General features: G+C 53.5%; 1 protein-coding gene across 3 annotated transcripts in view; it reads right to left on the bottom strand.

The window, feature by feature from the left end:
- The window catches only part of SEMA4A (sema domain, immunoglobulin domain (Ig), transmembrane domain (TM) and short cytoplasmic domain, (semaphorin) 4A), a 40153-nt gene extending 28043 nt beyond the window's left edge, over positions 1-12110 (bottom strand). Inside the window, exons 1-9 of one of the 3 annotated variants that reach the window (XM_011992735.1) lie at positions 11962-11993; positions 7695-7923; positions 6746-6913; positions 4873-5033; positions 3013-3075; positions 2659-2757; positions 2321-2426; positions 587-703; positions 119-243 (exon numbers count right to left, since the gene is read on the bottom strand). In XM_011992735.1, the coding sequence (XP_011848125.1) occupies positions 119-243; positions 587-703; positions 2321-2426; positions 2659-2757; positions 3013-3075; positions 4873-5033; positions 6746-6884 (810 nt within the window). In that variant the 5' untranslated portion in view covers positions 6885-6913; positions 7695-7923; positions 11962-11993. Of the gene's footprint in view, positions 1-118; positions 244-586; positions 704-2320; positions 2427-2658; positions 2758-3012; positions 3076-4872; positions 5034-6745; positions 6914-7685; positions 7924-11961 lie in introns of those variants that run through there. The other 2 variants (XM_011992736.1, XM_011992738.1) reach the window with 2 other exon arrangements.
- Positions 12111-16491: the final 4381 nt, after the last annotated feature.

Raw genomic sequence — 16491 nt, 5'->3', positions numbered from 1 at the left:
CCTCCCCTCTGCTCCCCTCCCCTCCGCTCTCCTTGGGGACCCACCACTCAGTCCCGCCCCTGCCATCTCCCTATTGGTAATCCTCCAGTTAGCCCCGCCCCCCGCCCCGCCCGCCGACCTTGCAGACTCGAGCCACCCGGGATGTGTGGAGCCTCTCAAAGAAGTCAAACTCGCTGGCTGTCTCCTCGAAGAAGAAGTAGACGACCTGGGTCGAAGGGATGGCTGCCACGAAGGAGGCGTCCGCTGCGGGGGAGGGGCAGATGGGCTTAGGGACTGAGCCCCTGGATGCCCTGGGTTTGCCTGAGTGAAAACCCTTGGGTTGGCCCTGGAGGCCAGGACACAGGCTTCCTCGGGTCCCACAGCTTGTCCAGGGGTAGCGATGTGGGGAGGGGATGACTGGTGCTTCTTTAATGTGTTTACATAAGACGAAAGCTTCAAGAGGACCGGAGCTTTGTCTTCTTCCCTGCCATATACCCCCTGCGCCTAACAGTAATGGACACATTGTACCTTCCACAAATGAGAGTTTAGTGAATTAGCAAGGTCACCGGGACTCAGGAAAGGGGGCCAGCGGGGGTCAGGTCCTTACGATGCAGCCAGCGGAGGAAGTTGTCGGTCTTGAGGACAGGCTGGGATCCCAGTGTGCGCATCAGGATGGGCTCACTGCCCAGGAAGTTGTTCATGGTACCAGAATAGAGCATCCCATCTAGGGTGGGGGAGAGGAGAAGAGAGAACTGGTGGCATGGACGGCTCCTCTGCCCTCCACAGACCTGCCTCTGACCGGGGCTGGCATCCATATCAGTCTTGGGGGCCCTGCATCAGTTCTGCACCTTCCTAGGGAGCCCCAAAGCCCAGCTTCCCCTCCTCACCAAGCACCCCTCTTAGCTTCCTCTCTCCACAGGAAATGGCCATCCTGTGTGGCCCTCCGTGTTTGGGCACTTTTCTAGCCTTTCTGTGGCTACTCCCTCACATACCTAGCTGAACCACTTGCCAAGTAGAATCACTTACTGATCCTGGAAGGTGACTGTGTTTTCCATTTCCACACCTTGGGTCCTACCCTTCTCTAACTGGAACACCTTCCCTGCCATCTGTCTACATCTTCAAGGTCCTGTGGAAAAGCCGAAGGCCATCTCCTCCAGGAAGCCAGGTGAGAAGTCTGTAATAGTTGATGTCCAGTAGTGCATTGAAACATGGTTTCTCTCTCTCTTTCTTTTTTTTTCTTTCAAGACAGGGTCTTGCTCACATCCAGGCTGGAGTGCAGTGGTGCCATCACAACTCACCGTAGCATTGACCTTCTTAAGCGATCCTCCCACCTCAGCCTCCCAAGTAGCTGGGATCACAGGCACTTGTCCGGCTAATTTTGTTGTTATTGTTTTGTTTTTTTAGTAGAGACGAGGTCTGACTATACTATTGCCCAAGCTGGTCTCGAACTCCTGAGCTCAAGTGATCCACCCGCCTCAGCCTCCTAAAGTGCTGAGATTTCAGGTGTGAGCCACCACACCCGGTCTGATTTCTTGTTTATAACTCCTATACTACCCAGCACAGTGCCCAGAACACCAGAGGAAGTGTTCACACGATTGTTGAACAGCTGCTCACTCTCAGGCCTCTTCTCTACCCAATACCCTTCCCGAACCCTCGTGCCTCTGTGTCTTTCCACATCCATCTTTCTCCACCACTTTTTGTGGCAATTTCAGCAGGAGTTGGTGATTGGGGGTGCTTAATTCTCCCTCTGATCTTGTGATCTGAGGCTTCTGGCTTCCCTCTCTCTTTCCTCTGCCTGTTTTGTTTTGTTTTGTTTTGTTTTGAGACAGTCTTGCTTTGTTGCCCAGGCTGGAGTGCAGTGGTGCGATCTCGGCTCACTGCAACCTCCACCTCCCGGGTTCAAGCAATTCTTGTGACTCAGCCGCCTGAGTAGCTGGGACCACAGGTGCGCCCTACCATGACTGGCTAATTTTTTTATTTTTAGTAGAGATGAGGTTTCACCATGTTGACCAGGCTGGTCTCGAACTCCTGGGGTCACGTGATCCACCCACCTCAGCCTCCCAGACTGCTAGGATTACAGGCATAAGGCACTAAAGTCTGGTTTGTGTGTGTGTGTTTTTGTTTTTGTTTTTTTGAGACGATCTCCCTGTGTTGTCTAGGCTAGACTCAAACCCCTAAGCTCAAGGGTCCTTCCACCTCAGCTTCCAAATAACTGGGACCATACGTATCCATCACTACACCCAGCTTTCCCTGCCTTTCGGAAAACTCTGTACTATTCCATATTTCACAGCGTGACTGGAGAAAGCAGATGTTGGGATGAGGTGAGAAACCTGATACTCACCCACCAAGACAGCCGTATGCTTGTGAGCGGGGTCAAAGGGGCTTTGGCCTTTTCCCTCCATGACCTTGTCCTCCAAGATGGGCAACAGGCGTGAGTCTTGAAGTTCCTAAATGGGGAGAGAGGCTGGGGGGCCAGAACGCCAAGGTCTCACATCTGGGAAATGAGGGGCTTGAGGAAGGAAGGGAAAGTGACATAGAAGGAAATTGGTCTGGGGCCAGGAAGTTCATGAGGGTCCTGCATCTGGAAGGCCAGAGTTTTCCAGAGCTACAGAGGAATGCCGAGGGTAGATGTGAGAAGGAATGCTTGGGGGCCTGAGCACTGGGCACCAGAGAACTCACAATGAAGGTACAAGCAGGGCTGAAGGCGAAGGTGCCGCAGGTATAGAGATGGGTGACGTTGTAAGAAACCAGGACACGGATGAAGTTGAAACACTGTGTCTGAGGGAGACAGAGAATTTAGGTCTCCAGGCCACTTACCTCAACTTCCTGGACCCCCAGAGCCTGCCCCCTCACTGAGGAGAAAGGCTGGGTAATGCTGGGGCAGTCCCTGTACCTCTCTGTAGAACATAATCCAGGAGATAACCATGCAAACAAGCGCCCTCCACTGCCGCCCAACCTGAGGCTATCCAGGGATGGTGTAGGGATGCCAGGGCTCTCTACCCACTCTACCCCCACTCCCCCACCTCCACTTACCTCATTGCTCTTCTTCTTAAAGGCACATTCACTCTTTTTTCTGTCACTGGCTGGCCACAGTATCTGAAAGTAGGGAGTTGGGAGGGCAAGATGAAAAGAAATGAGGTCTTCGGTTCTCGCTGTGACCTGCTTCCCTTCTCTGATGTGAAATCAACAGCAGGCATGGTGCTTAGTGATATGCTGATGGGCAGTAATAGCATCAGTTTGTGACCATGGCTATTACTTGAATAATACTGATATCAGACATAGCTCCATAGTTGAACACAGCCTAAGGAATCAGACAGACCCAAGTTTAAATCTAGACTTGGCTATTTCCTGACTGAGATCTTGGTCAATTTCATAGGCTACTGGCAGATACAACCAGGTGGCATATACAAAACACCTAACACGAAGAATGGTATATATGGCAGCAGTTGTCAAACCGCACATTTCCTGGGGAAATTGTTTAAAATGTTTGTTCCTGGGTCACGCCTTAGAGAATCTGCATTTTTAACCAGCATCTCATATGTGCAGGTGGTCAGCAGACTACACATCAGGATACACGAACCACGGAGGTGATCACTATATTGCTAGTGCCTTCTCTCCCTTTCTTCCTTCCTTCCTCACATTGTTCCCAGTAATAGGGTGACTAAGACAGAAGCAGCCGGGCATGGTGGCTCACGCCTGTAATCCCAGCACTTTGAAAGGCTGAGGCGGACGGATCACCTGAGGTTGGGAGTTCGAGACCAGCCTGACCAACGTGGTGAAATCCTGTCTCTTTAGCCAGGCCTAGTGGCGGGCGCATGTAATCCCAGTACTCAGGAGGCTGAGGCAGAATTGCTTGAACCCAGGAGGCGGAGGTTGCAGTGAGCCGAGATCATGCCATTGCACTCCAGCCTGGACAACAGAGTGAGACTCTGTCTCAAAAAAAAAAAAAAAAAAAAAAGGCCAGGCGCAGTGGCTCACACCTGTAATCCCAGCACTTTGGGAGGCCGAGGCAGGCGGATCACGAGGTCAGGAGATGGAGACCATCCTGGCGAACACGGTGAAACCTCATCTCTACTGAAAATACAAAAAGAAAATTAGCCAGGTGTGGTGGCGGGCGCCTGTAGTCCCAGCTTCTAAGGAGGCTGAGATAGGAGAATGGCGTTAACCTGGGAGGCGGCGGAGCTTGCAGTGAGCGGAGATCGCGCCACTGCACTCCAGCCTGGGTGACAAAGCAAGGCTCCATCTCAAAAAAAAAAAAAAAAAAAAAAAAGACACAGAAGCATCAGTGATCTCTACTAGTGGTTAGATATCAAATTGTTGACATAATTTGAGTCAATGTTTATCTCATATGTCAATGATTTCCATATCAGCCATTTTTGCAGTTAATATTATTCAATCACTATTCACAATACCAATGAAGAGTGAAGTCACAGGCCAGGCATGGTGGCTCACGCCTGTAATCCCAACACTTTGGGAGGCTAAGGCAGGCAGATCACCTGAGGTCAGGAGTTCGAAACCAGCCTGGCCAACATGGTAAAATCCCATCTCTATTAAAATTAGCCTGGCATGGTGGTGTGTGCCTGTAGTCCCAGCTACTTGGGAGACTGAGGCAGAAGAATTGCTTGAACCCGGGAGGTGGAGGTTGCAGTGAGCCAAGATCGTGCCCACTGTACTCCAGCCTGGGCAGCGGAGCAAGACTCCATCTCAAAAAAAAAAAAAGTGAGGCCACAACATTTCCTGTCTGTTATATTGTCACGATATACATATAAAGAGAACTGCTGATTACAGATAGCAGCAACTGAGCTGTTACTCATGCACAGGCAGCCAAGCCCAGGGCAGCTGCTGGCCCCCTTCTCACTCCCAGCCCACACTCTTTATCCCTGGACTCTTTACCATGTTCTTTAGCTTGGGGACCCCTGGATCCTGGATATCCAAGGCCAGGATGGCTTCTCGAGCCCCCACATAGAGAGTATTTCCATTACCACTCAGGAGCAGAGTGTCAAAATCCTGGAGGCCCTTCTGGTGGAAGAAGCTGAGTGCCCTACGTTCATCCCCTGTTGGAGGTAGTAAGAAGGAGAGAGTGATGAGGACTTGGTGGGCAGCTGACTCCTGAGATATAAGTGGGGGAAGGGGAAGGGTTGCCTGAGTGTGCTCCCCGGGCCTTGGCAGCTAGACCCACTCTCCTCCACCAGCAGTTCTCCCCTTCACCCCACCCTGCCGGCAGCCACAAGAGCTTTGTGTGTTGAGCCCACAGTAGAGAGAAGAGGCAGCCAGAGACAGAGTAATGGGGACAGGAAATAAAGTGAGGCACAATGGATGCTCTTCCAGGCCTAGGACAGGGAGGGCTACCATGGGGGAGGATGCCTTGGTCCTCAGTAGGATGGGGAGCAGCAGGCAGACAGACAAACAGGAAAGTGTTGGCAGCCACAAGCAGCAAAGCTACATGCAGACAGGAGGGTGTGTGTCAGAGGGTCTCTCTCGCCACCCCCCCAACCACCCCTGCTTTCTTCCTCTTCTGTTAAAGGAAATTCCCACCAGTAGAGTCACCATGAACAGAGAGGAAGCATTTTTCTTCAAAGATCTGTGTGGGCATGGCTGGATGTCCCCTGGGCAGAGATAGTGAACCAGGTGTGGGAGGCTCATCTAGGTCCTCTCTATGACCTTCGCATTGTGGGGTGGGTGGGGGTGTATGTTCCTGTCCCACTGGCACATCAGCGAGGAGGAAGGAGCTCCTCAGATCCTCTCTTATTAGCACTTGCACTGTTGCATTAGTTAGAAAGCTGACTAGCTAACTGATACGTTTGTAGGCTCAGGGAATCTTACACAGGACAGAGGGGAGGAGTTAGGGAATATGGTGCAGCTGCGGGCTGGAAGGGCTGGCCTCAGGGAGGAGCATCTCCCGGAAGCCAGGCCTCCCCCAAAGCTGCATAAATCCCTCAGTTACTGAACAGATCATCCTGTATTGATGGTCTGCTTGCTCATGTGCTTCCCCCTTTGTGACTGTGAACACCTTGAGGGCAGGGACTGAGGCTTATCCATGTTTGTACGCCCTGCATCCAACACAGAGGAGGTCTCTGCATCAGTGGGCGATATACGTTTCCTTTACTGATTGCCCCAGAAAGATGCTAAAGACACAGCCACGCCCAGTCACCTACAACTCCTGCAGTGTCTATATCCTTTCCTGAGTCTTCTCCCTGGAGGTGAGGGGACCAGCAGCCTCCACAGTCTCAGTAAGAAACCAGTCAAGCTGTGCTTGCGTGTGGGTTCCAGGGCCCATTCTCCGACCAACCATCCCACAGTCCTGGACATGGTATGGTCCAGCATGATCTGTGTGGTTGGCATGGGCCTGGTGTGCCCTGGGTCACCGGGTCCACGCATGGTCTTCTAGCATGGGCCTTGATTTTGGGGTACTTGGGAGTGTGAAGCAGTTAGGAGTTTGAGGTGCCCAGCTTGGTGACAGTGATATTTAAGGATGGAAAGAAAAATTACCGATTTTGGAGAACTGCAAGAAGCAGTGCCCGTGGCCCCGTGGCCCCGTGGCCCCCTGTTTTTCTCAATCTGCTCTCCAGTGGCTTTTCTTTCCATTTGGACTTCTATTTCTGGCTGTGTCTCTTTCTCCGAAACCCTCTGTTTCTCCCTGGCATCTCTCTCTGTGTCCCCGTTTCTCCATGTCCATTTCCCCCCTCTCCTCTGTTCCTCTCTCCTTCCTCCACCCACCTCCAGCTCTCTATTGCCATCCCCACACTTGCTGCCATCATACACTTACCTGCATAGTATCTGACCCTGGGCATGGGCCCCTGCCCGCCTCCCCCCGCGGTCGTCGTCGGCAGCAGCAGCTGGAGCAGTTGGAAGAGGAAAAGGCCCAGAAGGCTCCAGGGGTCCAGGCCCAGGGCTGGGAGGGCCATGCTCAGCCACAGACTGTCACCAGGGAGCTCTGGGGAAACAGGCACCCGGGCACTTTCTGGGTGAGCAGTTCTTACCACATCCCCCCTGGGGACCAATAGGAGAGCCCCAGGCAGCAGAAGCGTGTGTATTGGTTGGGGCGGGGGGGACATTAGGGCAGGGAAGGTTCCCTGTCTAGAAGGGCCCTAAGACAGTCTCACTTTCATCATCCTCCCAAGCCTCAGCCTGTCACCTCACTGTCCCCTGTGGGTGTCCCCTATCCTTCTTCTTCTGCTGTCTTCTCACCAACAGCTCTGGTCTGCCTTTTCTTGCCTTATTCTCAGGACGTCTTTCCGGCCTTTCCTCCTTTGCCTTCCCTCTTCTCATAGCCCAAGCCCAAACCGTTGCCTGGCTCTGGGCAGGGGACATTTTGGGGAGCAGGTTCCTGCACCCAAAATATAAATTCCTCAGACCTTACTCTCCTGTCACTTTCAGATCAGTTGACACCTGTGCCTCATACTCAGCTCTGACCCAGGTGGGCAGACCTTTGAGTCTGTCTGCTCTAACCTCTCCCCCAGCCCCAGCTGGGCTCAGGGTCTTTGAGGCTCAGTCCTGCCTGGCCTGATTCTTCCAGGGAGGCAATGAGGCTCCATCCCGCCAGGTTGGCTATCAGCATTTCCTGGGGAGCTGCCTGGGCAGGGGTGGCTGGCTGGCTCCCAGCCTCTGCAGCTCCCCGGCCCCCTTGTCTCTTGCTCCTGTGTCTGCCTCCCTGGGCCGCTACATAATCTTTCCCAAGACCACCCACCCCAAGCCAACCATCTCACCTCACATACCCTTGAACCAGCCACAGTGGGAAACTCGGTGTCTGGATTCTAGGGCGGGGGTGCCATTCAGGAGAAAGAAGAAGGGGGATTCCCAGGCCCCAGAAGCAGGGGACAGAAGGCTCAGCCTGGCTGGAACGGGAGTGCGGCCCTCCAGGTGCCCATCATGCCAAAGCCAGAACTGGGAGCTCTGGGCCAGGGAAACCGGAATTTCCACCTCTCGAGTTGTGACAGATCCTGGCTTGGGTGGAAGTTGGTGGTTTGGGAGGGAATAAAAAGAGGTTCACCCACCTCACAAGAGACACACCTCTCTCTCCCTCCTCTTGCTCGGTCCAACCAGAAAGTTTAAGAGGCCCTTCTAGGTCATTTCAGTGATTCCCCTGTCTCTCCATCATGTCACAGCCAGTCTAACCAGCCTAGCAGTGGTTTCTCCTCTTGCTCAAGATTTCCCAGATAGGGGACATGACATATTCCTCTTTTCACTTACCCACAAGGTGGGGTCTCTCCACTCCTACCTACTGGGAAGTCCCTGCAGTGGTCTAACCTTTAAACCTCCCACTCTCAGCTGGGCCATAATCTTTCTTTAAAAAGGAAAGAATTGTATTAGGCTCTTATCTGTGATTTTGCTGAGAAAGTCCCCCTTGTAGTCTAATCTCCATCACTCCTTGACATCAGGCCAATAGGAAGCCCAAAAATCAGGCCAGTAGGAAGCCCAGAACATTTCTCATCTGAACTCATGCTCACTGGACCACACTTTGGAGGCGCCCAACCCCCAAAGATGGCTGCTTACCCCTCCTCAAAGGCTCCAGGGGGAGCCTCATAACGCAGGGTTAATGAGGCATCCAGCGGCAAGAACTCCATGGCCTACAAAGTGGGTAGGTTCCTACCCACTCAACACGGTCAGCTGACTGCAGGTTAAAGAGCACAGACATCCCCGGGCTAATCCAACTCTAATAAATAATCCACTTCCATCTGACATGCACATTCCTCCCTGGCAGGAAGTCCTTCCTGCAGTGTAACTTCCATCCCTCCTGCTACAGCACCAGCCAACATGGGGGATGTTACAGCTCAGGCTACTCCTTATAATTCCTCATCTGAGGTACTCAGCCTTCTTTCCTCTCTCTCAATTTCCCCAGGGGTTGGTCTCAGACATATCCTGCCTAATAATCGTTTCTGTCAAGACTTGCCTAGGACTCCCCCAGACTCTCCCAGAGGCTGTTTGCCAGGTCCCTTCCGGCTTCTTAGAATCAAGAGAAACTCCCATTTATCCAGACCCTACCTTCTGTGTCTCCCCAACCCCCAGCTCAGATTTGGGAAGCCGGTCTTCCCCTGGGCCTCTCTGCTTAAACAGATTGGCTTATTTGGGTCACTGGGAGGAGTTCTGATACGGGGAGGTTGGGGGAGTTCCAGCCCCACACTTCCAGCCTGATGTCCTATTCCCGCCTTTCTGGAAGTGAAAGACTCCATGCCCTGCCCCCAGTTCTTCCTCCAGACATCCAGAATTCTCCCAACTCCAGACGTCCTCTTCCCCAGCCCCTCTAGCCAATATGAATAGTTCACACTATCAGGCTTTAGTCCTCCCAACAATTTTAGCAGCTAGGTACGGGCATAATCCCATTTTACAGATCAAGAAGAGAGGTTACACAGCTAGAAGCCAAGCTGAATTCAGATCTGCCTCATTCAATAGCAAATCTCTTAGCTACAAAGACTCTACAGAGTCCTAGTCGTTCAGTCCTCCCTCCTGCCCCAGTCCACAGTTCTGAGCCACTTGGATAGAGAAGGCAAGCGTGGGCTGGGAGGGTAGTGAGCTTTGCCTACTCTAGGTTAAGAAACAAGATCTCTGGGGTGATTTCTGAGGACTTTCAACAGGCCAATACCAGAACATTAAACCAAGCATGGGCTTTTTTTTTTTTTTTAGACAAAGTCTTGCTCTGTCGTCGCCAAGGCTGGAGTGTAATGGTGCGATCTCGACTCACTGCAACCTCCGCCTCCCGGGTTCAAGCCATTCTTCTGCCTCAGCCTCCCAGGTAGCTGAGACTACAGGCATGTACCACCAAGCCCGGCTAATATTTTTTTGTATTTTTAGTAGAGATGGGGTTTCATCATGCTGGCCAGACTGGTCTCGAACTCTTGGCCTCAAGTGATCTGCCCAACTCGGCCTCCCAAAGTGCTGGAATTACAGGCGTGAGCCACTGTGCCCAGCCCCAAGCGTGGCCCTTATGAGCGTGCTTATTTGGGTCAATAAAGCGTTTCAGAGGTAACAGAAACCTCCTTGAAGGAAGGCTGTGAGTTACCCACCCCTGCCTCTAGCAAGAGCCTCCTGGTCAAAAAGAGCCCAATGGGAAGGGCACCCTGCCCCCAGCAGTGCACCCCTCACACCACAATCTCTGGAGTCAGACCCCAAGCCCACTGCCATCTCCCTTGCTTCAACTGGCAGGGCCCCAGCCAGTGCTGGCTTCACAGGCACGAGACCTGTGTAGCCACACAGGGCCCTGTGCTCAGAAGGGCCACGCTTGGATTAATGCTCTGCTGTTGCTCTGTTCAAAGTCCTCATAATACTTAAACAAGGGGTTCTACTTTTGTTTTTTTTTTGAGACGGAGTCTCGCTCTGTCGCCCAGGCTGGAGTGCAGTGGCCGGATCTCAGCTCACTGCAAGCTCCGCCTCCCGGGTTTACGCCATTCTCCTGCCTCAGCCTCCCGAGTAGCTGGGACTACAGGCGCCCGCCACCTCGCCCGGCTAATTTTTTGTATTTTTTAGTGGAGACGGGGTTTCACCGTGTTAGCCAGGATGGTCTCGATCTCCTGATCTCGTGATCCGCCCGTCTTGGCCTCCCAAAGTGCTGGGATTATAGGCTTGAGCCACCGCGCCCAGCCTTTTTTTTTTTTTTTTTTTTTGAGACGGAGTCTCGCTTTGTCGCCCAGGCTGGAGTGCAGTGGCCGGATCTCAGCTCACTGCAAGCTCCGCCTCCTGAGTTCACGCCATTCTCCTGCCTCAGCCTCCCGAGTAGCTGGGACTACAGGCGCCCGCCACCTCGCCCGGCTAATATTTTTTTGTATTTTTGGTAGAGACGGGGTTTCACCGTGTTAGCCAGGATGGTCTTGATCTTCTGACCTCCTGATCTGCCTGCCTCGGCCTCCCAAAGTGCTGGGATTACAGGCGTGAGCCACCGTGCCCGGCCGGGGTTCTACATTTTTATTTTGCACTGGGCCCCACAAATTATATAGCAGGTCCTGCACACAGCATCAAAGAAGCTCAGGGCTGACAGGGTACTCAGACATACCCCTCCTGACAACCGTGCAAATGAGGAAACCAAGGCCAAGGAGAAGTACCTTGGCTGGGGATGGTTTCAGGCAGCAGGTCAGGTGGGGTGGCAGTGGGAAGGGGTCAGATGTTCAGGGATCCGCCCACAGGGGCTGTGCCATTTTCATGGCTCTGATCTGGGAGTTCCCCCAGCCCATTTCTCCACAAGTCTTGGAGCCCAGCCTTGGGTCCTGCCATGACAACAACACTGAGTGTACCTTCTGCCCTGCCACAGTCCAGCTCCTCCCCTGCAACCCCTACACAGCATCTGATGGTAGCCCCTTCCTGCCAGGTTCTATTGTGCAGAGGAAAGGTCTAGATGTGGAGGTGGGAGGGGAGATGGAGAGGTTGCTTCCCACCCCTACTCCATGCTACCTCTGAGCTTCAGCCAGCCCCAGGCACTCAGTCTCTTCTGAGCCCCTGCAGAGCATGGATGCTTCACTAAAGGAGCAGCTCCTGGAGCCAGGAGAGAAGCCACTCCTGGCTTCAGCAGAGATCTGGCAGGTCCAGTTTCCCCCACCTCCTTCTCCCTTTCAGCTTCAGGGGCAGCCCACAGAAGAGCCCAGTCCTGGAGAGCTTTGCTTCCTGGCTTCCCTGACTTAGCTCCACCTGCCCTGGCCCTCATCTGCTCTCTTGTTATGATCACAAGCAAGTCAAGTCAACTTATATGTATTGAGTGCCTAGCGTGTGTAGGCACTAGGGACGTCCCCAAACCTCTACGCCCCCTGTGTCCCTCCACCTCTTCCCATCCCCACTGTCTCCCAGCCTTTTTGCCACCCACCAGCTCAGTCCCTCCTAACCCCTTACCCAAGAGCTTCCCAGGTCCCCTCCTCCAGTCTGACTAGCTCTGGAAGGCTGCGCTGAGTATCACACACAATGGCCCGACCCCTCTGTCTGCCCCCTCCTTAGGGCAGAGCCAGCACCAGACAATGGCCCCGCCCTCTCCCTTCAGAACTGTCAGCTCTCCCGCTCCCTTACCTGGAGCTTGGGGATGCCGCTGCTTTCCCTCCCTCTGGAATGCCAGGCTTTCCGGTCTCCCAGTGCCTCAGCCCCTGCCACACCCCCACCCCCATCCTCAACCCCATCCCGCCTCACTGGTCCTCAGTCACCATGGCGACCGCATCTCTAAGTGGGAGGGACTAGAATCTCCCCATATTCTTCCTCCTCCTACCCGTGTCCCACTGCGCCCCACCTTCTGTGGCTCCTGGATTCGCACGTGTGGAGGAGGAGGGGCTCCAGATGCGGGAGGAGGTGAAAAGAGGGTACAGTAGCTTCCAGTCCCTGCTCAGCTCCCTTGCCCACCTTCAGCAGGCACCACAGTGCACATGTCCCCACCTGGGTTCAGGGGGTCAGCCGGGGCTAATTCCTCTTTACAGCCGGTTCCTCTGGGTTTCCCTCTACCCTGGGAACTGTGTATATGCCAGGGCGACACAATTGGACTGCAGCCTGGCCCCATGCAAATTCAGTTTGCCAATGAGGACACAAGTGAGCCCACAAATATCTATGCAAATACGCAAATAAGCCAAGGGACAGACTGTGTCAAGAACCCCAAGGAGCCCTCTCCTAGTCACAGTATCCTGACTTCTGAGGGAGGGGGTCCACTGCCAGGTTCAGGTTCTGCCTCTCCTTCCTAAGCTGCCTGAGAAGAAGGTGACTCCCCCAGAAGCCTTCTCTGGCTAACATCCTCTGAGACGTATTCAGAGGGAAAGGTTGTGCTGTAGAGGGCAGACTTCAGAAAGGACTTTCCAAGGGTCTAGACTAGATGGGCATAGGGAAAGAAAACTGAATTGGATTCTTTCCCATTCTGGGAGGAGCACAGGCAGGCAGTGGTTTGTATGGAGCCTTTCTGGGAGCCAAGCCTGTGCTCTCTCCCAGCCCTGATCCTAAACAGCCTTGTTACTAGAGCTCCCTTCTGTCTCCACTGGGCCCTAACTTCACTGGTAAAATGAGGAGTTGAAAAAGCCCCTTCAGGCCGGGCGCATTGGCTCAAGCCTGTAATCCCAGCACTTTGGGAGGCTGAGGCGAGCGGATCACCTGAGGTTGGGAGTTCAAGACTGCCTGACCAACATGGAGAAACCACATCTCTACTAAAAATATAAAATTAGCCGGGCATGGTGGCGCATGCCTGCAATCCCAGCTACTCAGGAGGCTGAGGCAGGAGAATCACTTGAGCCCGGGAGATGGAGGTTGCAGTGACCTGAGATCATGCCATTGCACTCCAGCCTGGGCCACAACAGCAAAACTCCATTTCCAAAAAAAAAAAAAAAAAAAGAAAGAAAAGAAAAAGACAAAGCCCCTTCCAGGCTGGCCTCTGTCTCAACTGGCAGGGGACTAGAAAAGGCACCATGAGTCTGGGATGAAGGGCCCTGGATCCCAGGCCTGGTTGCCTGTAGCCTGCTGTGTGATGCTGGGCAGAGCACCTCCCTGCCTCACATCCATAAAATAATGGCTTTTCAGCCTGCCTGGGAGCAGCATGGCTCTGCCAGACTTCATAGTATTTTTAAGAGGAAGGAAATGAGTGTGCCGATGTCGGCCCCGGGTAAAGGGTTTCATGGACCAAGACTGGTTCCCCTTTAGATCTGAGTTGGGGTGGTGGTTGAGCATTTGCTTTGGGGTGAGGCAAGGAGGGCATGACATGTGCTGAAAGCAGAAGTGGACCCTGAGCGAGTCCGCCATGTCCCCACTGATTCCTGACACTCCACTCTCATTGCCCCTCTGCATCTCAGCTGTGACGACTCAGAGGGCCTGCTTGTTCAGGCTTCTCTCCCCTGGGACTGGGACACGTGATATGAGATTAAAATGGTGGGGAGTAGAGGACCCTGAACTAGAATGATAACAGGAAGGAAGTGGGTGAACTACAGGAAGCCGTCACACCCCCACTGGACATCCTTGGGTCCCTGCCCCTATTTTCTTCCCTTTTAGGGGAATTGGGCCCAGTCTCTGTGGCAGAGAAGGAAGGAGTTACATTTCTGAAATAATCCAAGGGAATGGGGGAGCCTACAGATCCCACCTGGCTCCACTTCAATCCAGGTCACACAGCCAGACTTCAGGGGCCTCCCCTGGCCTTGCCATATGAGAGTCAAAACTTCCAGAAAAGAGCTAAATGGTCTTGGTGAGAGAGGAGGGACAGAGTCCAGGGTGGTGGCCATAGCCACAGTTAGAAACTCGCTGGAGTGAGCTGGACACCCAGGCCTCCTGTTTGCAGTTCTGTGGGGTGGAGAGGGAGAGAGAGCCTTTCCACAAGCTTATCTCCATTTCTCCTGCTGCAACATACATAATTCTATTTCCTCTGGTTTGTCTAGCTTCAATTTCCCCACGTGTGGGAAGGTGAGATGTTGGGACCCTGTGTCTTTGATTGTAGTGGGGCAAGGAGTGGCTGATGGAATTTGGAAAATGAAGGCCTTGGGGAAATGAGATGGGGGAGTGGAGGGAGGAGACCCAGGCATCCTGTTCCTTAGGATATGCCCCTCAAGATCCCTGAGGCTGCCCCTCCCCCAGTCGAGGCCAGAGGACCACCCCCTGTGTTGTCCATTGGACACTCCATGTCCATAGTCCCAGGGTTCTGGCATCCCGCCCCTCCCTCTTACCCCAGGGACCACAGTCCCCCTTCCCCACCATTTTTAAGCCTTACCCCCAGCCCAGAAGAGGAGACCCTAACCCAGGCGTCCAAGACTTCCAGCAGAGTCTGCACCGGACAGGGGGTGGAGCAGGGCCAGGCATGGCAGGGAGGGGGTGGGGGCCCTTCCAGCCCCCTCCAGTGCCCCAGTTCCCAGGCAGCTCTTAAAGGGACCAAGGAGAATTAGCCAGGGGCAGCTTAAGGGGGTGAATGTAGAGGAAAGTAGGTGGTGGGGAGAGGACTGGACTTGGCAGGGGCAAGAGAGCCAGAGTGGGGACCACCTGACACCTTCCCTACTCCCCTGGAAGACCCCAGGGTCCTCTGCCTCACTTTTCCCTCATCCCATGAGACCCCCATGCTGGCAACCCAGCTTCTGACTCCACCTCCTCAGATCCTGCCCCCTGTTCCCCTTGGGCTCCTGCCCACTTCCTCCCCTCCCCCATATGCGTGCCACCTCAGTCTCCGGTGAGAGCTGCCAGCTGGCACCAACTGGTACTAGGCACGGAGAATCAGCCCAAGAAGTGGAAGGGCCTGAGGCCTGGTCCCAGAAGGCGGGGGGAGGCCAGGACCCCAGAGTCAGTCAGGGGGCGTAGGAGGCACCTTCCCTTCCAATTGCCTCTCCAAGTCTTGTTTTCTCTGCCCCTCTGGGCACAGAGCAATGGGGGCACCGAGGCTCTGAGGAGAACCCTGGCTCACCCGCTCCCTCGGCTTCCTGATGGGCTGTCAGGATTGTGACACAGAAAAGGAAAACGACTTCGTTATGCCAGGAGGGGCTGGGGCAGCTGAGAGAAACCCACGGCAGAAGAGAGGGACAAAGAAAATGGAAACAGAAGATAGCAGACAGACAAATAGCAGAAAGCCTCAATTCTCCTATCAGCCCTCTACTCACAACCCTCCCTGGCTTCCCAGGGCACTGCAATTAATTTCAAACTCCCGTCGGAGTCCTGTAGGCCCCTCCCAACCCTTTAGTGCGGGAGTGCTTTTCCCCAGGCAGCCTGGACTCTGCCTTTTTCTGAGTTTCTGTTCCTACCTTATCTCCCACCTGGAAGATGTACTCTTCCGGGATAGTAGTTCTCATTTCCACTTGATGAAACTCTTCTTGTTCTTTCATGCCAAAACAACCCTTTCCTCTGCAAAACCCCCCTGGTCCTCCCACAGTATTCTGAGTTGCCACGGTATTTTCTAAGAATCTGGAGTCTTGGGTGACTTGGGGTAAACCTCGTCTCTCACTGGGTCTCAGCCGCCTTAATTAAAATGGGAATGGTAATAACCTGCCCACTAGTGGTTCAAGTGAAAATTAGTTCCACTCTTTGGGATGATACTTGGCAATAGGTCTCAGGTTCTGCAAAAGTGGTCACATAGCTGGGCATGGTGGTGGCACGTGCCTGCAGTCCCAGCTACTCAGGAAGCTGCCAGGAACCCAAGGCTGCTGTGGGCTATGATGCTATGATCAAGCCTTTGAAGAGCCACTGTACTCCAGCCTGGACAACATGGTGAGACCTTGTCTCAAAAAAGAAAAAAAAAAAAGTCCTCACACTGAGTGATTCAATTTCTAAGTCTATGCATCGACTTTAAACACTTATAAAGCACCTACAATATAGTCAGGCACTGCACTAGGTACTGGGGACTTAGCATGAAAAAAACAATGAAAGACCTGCCCCTCAGATGTATGTATTTTGGTGGAAGACACAAATACACAAGTGTAATGTATGTTCAATAGTGTTAAATGTCCCGGAGAAAAATAAACAAGAAAGGGTGGCTGGGAAGTGGTAAAACTCGGGATGAGGAAGATGCTACTCTTTCATAAAATTTGGTCGGGGCTGGGCATGGTAGTGTAATCCCAGCACTTTGGGAGGTCGAGGCGGGTGGATCACTTGAGGCTAGGAGTTCAA

Source organism: Mandrillus leucophaeus, unplaced genomic scaffold, assembly GCF_000951045.1.
Source record: "Mandrillus leucophaeus isolate KB7577 unplaced genomic scaffold, Mleu.le_1.0 Scaffold418, whole genome shotgun sequence".
Taxonomy (NCBI): Eukaryota; Metazoa; Chordata; class Mammalia; order Primates; family Cercopithecidae; genus Mandrillus; species Mandrillus leucophaeus.
Note: the sequence above shows the minus strand (reverse complement) of the source record. Positions and strands in the feature narration are given on the sequence as shown.